A 6,615-nucleotide genomic window follows, 5' to 3' on the forward strand; every position below is an offset into this window, starting at 1 on the left:
TAGAGATTAATAGTACAAACCCAAACAATTAATAAACCAATGGGATAAATAATATTATAAATGCAAAGGATTAATAAACCTAAGGGATTAATAATATAAACCTAAGGGATAATAAACTCAAGGGTATAATATTAAACCTTATGAATAATATTTAAACCCAAGGGATTATAAACCCTAGCATTAATATTATAAACTCAAGGGATTGAAAACCCTACTACTATAAACCTTATTATTCATTTTATAAACCTAAGGGATTATTAAACCCAAAGTATTATTATTATAAGCTTAAGGGTTAATGAACCCAAGGGTATAATATTAAACCCTAGGATTTATATTATAAACCCAAGGGATTAAAAACCCTAGGGTTAATATTATAAACCTTACAATTATAAACCTTAAGAATATAAACCATAATCCCCAATATTGTAAACCAGAATAAACCCTAAACCTTAAACCAAATATTATAAAATAAAATATTAAACCCTAATTTATTCATTGTTTCAATGTGACATTGAATAAATTTGCAATGTAATGTATCATTATGACAATGTTTGTCAGACTCCTTGTCACATTACGAGGATGCTTGCCACACAAGGACATTGGATACATTTCCTTACCATTCTAATGTCACATTATTAAAACCTAATATTAAACAAAATATTATAAACCCTAAGATTAATATGATAATCCCTAATATTAATATTATAAAACTAACGTTTATAAACCTTAATATTATAACTCCTAAACACAATATTATAAACCATAATATTACACCCTAATTTATTCAATATCATAATACGACATCAAATAAATTGCAACGTAATGTATCACTGTGACAATGGTTGTCACATTTCTTATCGTAATATTATAAACCCAAGTGAACAACATTAAACCCTATGATCTATATTATAAACCCTAGGATGAAGACTATAAATCCAAGGGATTAAAAACCTAACGATTAATATTATAAACCTCGTGATTATAAACCATAATCCCGATATTATAAGCCAAAATAAACCCTAAACCCTAAATTATAAACCAAAATATTAAACAATAATTTATTTAAACCAAACCCGGGCCGCTCTGCAGCTGATCACCTGCGCTTGAGACTGTTGACTCGGCCCTGTGGCCGCTTCGGAGGTTTTCCTGCGCGGCTTTGATCCTGCACAGCGCCTCCTCTCTACACGACGCTCCCATTCTGCGCGGCGACTCGGATCTCTGATCTAGTTCTACGGAGGTTCCTTTTCTGGGTTGGCTTGAAGGATTATGAACACTGGGATTTGCGTGTGCTCGCTTCGATCGAGCTAAGGCATTGCTTCAATGGAGCCACCGCCGCCTCCTCTCTCTGATGCTGAGGCTTTTCTTAAACTGCTGGATTCTCTCCCAAAAAAGAAAGTGACCGAGGCTGCAAAGTTTGTAAAGCGTTTGGATGACATCCCTGAGATTGAGCTTCCTCCTGAGGGGCCGATACAGGTCGCCCTATCATTGGCAGAGTGTGCTTTGGTTGGACAGTTCACTGGACTCTGGCCCTCCCCCAAAACCACGGAGAGCTGGGTAGCAAGGAATTGGGCACCGCTGATCAAAAGCAGAGTCACTTCGTATTTTCTAGGGAATGGATTCTTCCTATTTGAATTCACTGACAAGGATGATAAGGATCTGATATTCCGCAACGGCCCCTATTTCATGGGCCCTCAAGGGCTGTATCTCAATAAGTGGACGCCCGATTTTGACCCAGCAGTTGACGTTCCCACAGCCGTCCCTGTGTGGGTTAGATTGCCCAACCTGCCAGTGCATTGTTGGAATTGGGAGTCTCTTAAGCACATCGGAAACACCTTGGGCAAGTTCATTGATCGAGAAAATAGCAAAGACCAATACGACTGTGCTAGAATCTGTGTTGAAGTTGATCTTGAGGTCGGTTTGCCTGAGGCAATAAAGATTAAGGTTGGAAATTGGACGCATCTCCAAAAGTTGGACTATGAGCAGCTTCCGTTCAAGTGCAGGAAATGCCATGTCTATGGCCATTTTGCTAGAGGTTGTCCAAAGAATAGTGAAGGGGAGAAAGGCAAGGAGGAAGGATGGACTCACGTCAAAAGGACCAAAACCTCTCACAAAGCCCCTAGAACTGGCAATATAAATGGAAAAGTCCCCCAGGCAGGCTCTGGGATTCAAACACCTCTCATGGAAGAACAAGGAAACAAATATACGTTGTTAAGCTCAGCAATAGAAGACCCCCAAGAAATAGAGATGTATAAAGAAGTATCGCCCCACAAAGAGCCCCCCTCGGGACCAAAGCAAGTCGAAAGTAATGCAGACAGACCAAAAGAGATACCCATAGAAGAGGCTGAGGAAGTGCAAGGATCGGAGGATTCAGAAGAAGAAGGTGAAATAGGGGATTCGCAAACCTCGGCTAGAAGATCATTGAGAAGCCGAAAATCTGCCCGTGAAAAAAGAGAACAGGAGACTTATAAAGACAAACTCCAAGGAAGCCAACCAACCCTCGAGAAACTCTTGGCAAAAACTCTGAAGTCGACCAAAAACCAGTCCCAGAGCTCTAAAGGAACTCCCCATTCAAAAAGAAAGTGATGAAGATTGTCTCCTGGAACTGTAGGGGTATGGGGAGCAGAATAAAAGAAGAAGTCGTCAAAAGCCTGATAAGAATCGAATCTCCTGAAATACTCCTCATCCAGGAGACTAAAATGGAGGACAAGGCCTTCCTCCATATCGCCAAAAAATTGTGGAAGAGAAGTGAAGGGCAAGCTTTTGGAACGCAAACAAATTCTCAAAGATCAAAGAGATCGCCAACACCCATTGGCTGCTCTCTAAGCTGCAACACGTCGATTCAGATGAGACTCTCTGTCTCTTCAACGTGTATGCTCCAGTCAGCGTAGGTGAGAAAAAGATCTGCTGGGAATCCATTAGAAGTATGGCAGATCCGGAAGATTTAGTGAACATCATCATTGCAGGGGACCTTAATCTCACCCTTTCTCTGGCTGAAAAGCGTGGAGGAAGTGTTGTAAGGGATCCGGCGCGAGAATGGGTTGAGGACCTACTTCAGGATTGGGACTTGAACGACATAAAACCTTCGTCGGGAAAGTACACTTGGTCCAATAAAAGACTCGGTCTGGGACACATCGCTGCAAGGTTAGACCGATTTTTTGTTCAAAGTACTTTCCTTCTTCTTGGTTTAGAGTCTATAATGCATATTCTCCCTTGTAGTGTCTCCGATCACAGACCCATCAAACTTGATCTTCTGGCTCATATGGATCAAGGTCCTATCCATTTTAAATTCAGTCCCCTTTGGGTTAAGGAACAGTCCTTTATGCAATTAGTAAAAGATACTTGGAAGCAACCAGTCAACGGCTCTGCCTTCTTTGTTTGGGAGGAAAAGCTCAGGAGAGTGAAAGCTGCATTGAAATCCTGGGTAAAATCCCTTCCTAACCCAGCAGTGGAAAGGAAAAATATCCAAGAATGTCTCGAGATTCATCTTCTGAAATCGGAAAATGAAGAGATCATAAAAGAAACTCTAGATAAGGAGGCTGAACTTCAGAAAAAAATTTCTCAAGGCAAGCCTGGCCGAGGAAGAGTATTGGAGGATTAAATCTCGTAGGCTTTGGCTCAAGGCTGGAGATAGGAACTCTTCCTTCTTCCACAAGCAAGCCCAAGCCCGGAAAAGTTTCAACTCCATCTCAGAAATCAAGGAAGAGAACATTAATCACAGAGACATACAAAGTATAAAAAACGTTGCTTTCCTCCACTTTAAAAATTTGTATAGCGAAAAATAGGGCTTGGGGCACACATCAACTTTAGTGAATGAGGTGCCCTCTCTGATTATTGCCAGAAAGAATCAGTTTTTGGAAGCAGAAGTCACTAATAATGAAATAAAAACCGCCCTCTTTGCAATGGAGCCAGATAAGGCCCCGGGCCCAGATGGCTTTACTGCAAAATTCTTGTAGAACTATTGGCAGATTGTGGAAAAAGACTTATGCAGAATGGTCCGAAAATCTCAAGCTTGTCAGAAAATTGGGGGAAGCACCAATTCGACTTTCCTGGCCCTTATTCCTAAGGAAAAAGGCGCCAATTCCTTCACTAGATTTCGTCCTATTTCCCTTTGCAATATAGGCTACAAGCTGATAACAAAAGTGATCGCAAACATACTGAAAATCATCCTTCCAGACATTATTCCTGAGAATCAAGGAGGTTTTATTCAGGGAAGATAGATTATGGACAATTTTATCCTGGTCCAAGAGGCGATCCACTCAAGCTTGAACCGGAAAGAGAAAGGAATGGTTATCAAGCTAGATCTTGAAAGCGCTTTTGACAAGGTGAGACACAGATTTCTGTTCGATGTCCTGCACAAATTTGGTTTTGGCCCCAAATTTATCAACTGGATCAAGGCTTGTATTAGTGAGTCCTGGATTTCCCCTTTGGTGAATGGGAGGGCTACTGACTTCTTCAAAGCCTCTAGAGGACTGAGACAAGGGTGTCATCTCTCCCCCTTGCTCTTTGTCCTCCAAGCTTCTGTTCTCAGCTTCCTCCTAAATAAAAAGCAGACTGATCAAGAAATAATGGGATTGAACATCGCAAGAGGTGTAAAAAACATAAACCATGCGCTATTTGCGGATGACTCTATTTTGCTGGGTGCAGCCTCCTTGCCCACGGCTAAAAACTTCAAAGATGTGGTGGATGCCTAGTGTGAAGACTCTGGAATCAGCCTCAACAAAGGCAAATGTCACATCTACTGTTGGAATTCTACTGCCAGATCGCTCCAACCTATCTCCAGCTGTTTCAGCTTCGCAGCCTCCTCTTCATGGTCATCTTTCAAGTAGTTGGGGCTCCCTGTTTTCCAAAAAAGGGTCCTCAACAGAGACTGGCTGCCTCTATTGGAAAAATTTAAGTTCAAAATCCATTCCTGGGGCTTCAATTGGCTCAATCTGGCTGGCAAGACAGTGCTTATAAAAGCTGTCTTGAACAGTCTTCCCATTTACCAATCTACAGTTATGGTGGCTCCTATTGGCATCATGAGGAAAATTGAGGATTATATAAGGAATTTCTTCTGGAAAGGCGGCAAATCAAATGAGAAAAAAATACCTCTATTAAACTGGGACATAATCTCCTTGCCCAGAATGGAAGGTGGCATGAAATTCAAGAACATTAGTAAGTAAAATATCGCATTGGGTGCAAAACTACTTTGGAGGATAATTTCCCCAAATCCGGGTTGGGCTCAGCTAGCGTTGTGGAAAAAATGTTTCTGTGGGCAGAGAACACGCTATCTGGACAATCCCAAATCAATATCCAGAACGATGATCCACAAACTGTGCGCCAAAGCTTCCTCCTTAATTAATCTCCATGCGCACTGGATCCCTGGAAATGGCAAGCACATTAAAATCTTGGATGACCGTATCATGGGTAGTGATCCCCTATCTGAAGATCGCTCCCTGGTTCTGTTGAGAGACTGGATGGACAGAGAGGGTCTTAAAACTCTGTGGGATATATCACATTGGGAGAATGGCGATTGGCAGAGTTGGGTAAAGCTAGAGGTGCCTTAGAACCTTTCCAAAGATTATGCCATCTTCCTTTCCCTCTTAAAAGGCAAAGCTCCAATGAACAGCAGAAAATCTGATACTCGGGGATGGGGTCCGACCCCTGGGCGCTACTCAGTCGCGTAGGGTTATAGGCAGATCTCTCTGCAACCTCATGTTCCTCCTGATCTGAAGCCCTAGCAGGGAATCTGGTCTCAGAAAACGATCCCTAAAATCGACTCATTCTGCTGGCTTCTTTGTCACCAGAGAATTTTGATCGACGACAGGCTTCGGAAAAGAGGCTACATGGGACCCTCCCATTGCTCGCTATGTGGGGACGTCGAAGAAAATTCCTCTCATCTGATGCTTCGCTGTAATTTTACTGTTGAACTGTGGAAAGAGGCCTTAAGCCCATGGAGCATAGACTTCACCCTCCCTAATCGCTGCTCTGATCTGTTTTCAAACTGGAAGCTAAGGTACCCGGGTGGCACTCCTCAGAACGCTCATATCAAAGAAGCCTGGCTCGCCCTTCCCAAATTAATCTGCTGGCATATATGGCTGGAAAGAAATCAAAGGATATTCAGAGACAAGAAAAGTGATCCCAAGATTCTCTCGGTAAAAATCAAAAGCCATCTAAAAGACTGTTTGGGAGATCAGCTTGATGGGGCAGATCTAAGTGGACAAGAAGCTGAATGGGGCGCTTCTCTTGATCTCCATTTCACTGATATTTCCAGGCATCCCTCTCCTCTAAAAAAATGGCAAATACACCTTGAGGCTACAGAATTCTTTTAGTTTTGCATCAAGAAGGCAAGAAATGCTCTCTTTTTTGACGGGGCATCAAAAGGTAATACTGGTATATCCAGTGCAGGTGGAGTAGTCAAAAGTGTAGAGGGAAGAATTGAATTTAGATACGCCTGGGGAGTGGGCTTCAATACCAGCATTCAAGACGAAGCTCTGACTCTTCTCTAGGGTCTAAAACAGCTCATTTTTCTAGGTATCAAAGAGGCAATTGTATTTGGGGACTCCAGTCTATTATAAAGGCCATTGTGGACAATTCTTCTCCTTCAGATTTAAGGTTATCAAGATTGATGAGCAA

At 42.1% G+C, this 6,615-nt stretch overlaps 1 protein-coding gene across 1 annotated transcript; it reads left to right on the top strand.

Annotated features, from left to right (window-relative positions):
* Nucleotides 1–4,220: 4,220 nt before the first annotated feature.
* On the top strand, nt 4,221–4,691 carry LOC149140599 (secreted RxLR effector protein 78-like). The gene has a single exon (XM_089451017.1). The coding sequence runs from the start codon at nt 4,221–4,223 to the stop codon at nt 4,689–4,691; it is 471 nt and encodes a 156-aa protein (XP_089307143.1).
* Nucleotides 4,692–6,615: the final 1,924 nt, after the last annotated feature.

Source organism: Pinus tabuliformis, chromosome X (genome assembly GCF_031772625.1).
Source record: "Pinus tabuliformis cultivar Carrire ecotype Pingquan chromosome X, CPIR1, whole genome shotgun sequence".
In the NCBI taxonomy this organism is placed as follows: Eukaryota; Viridiplantae; Streptophyta; class Pinopsida; order Pinales; family Pinaceae; genus Pinus; species Pinus tabuliformis.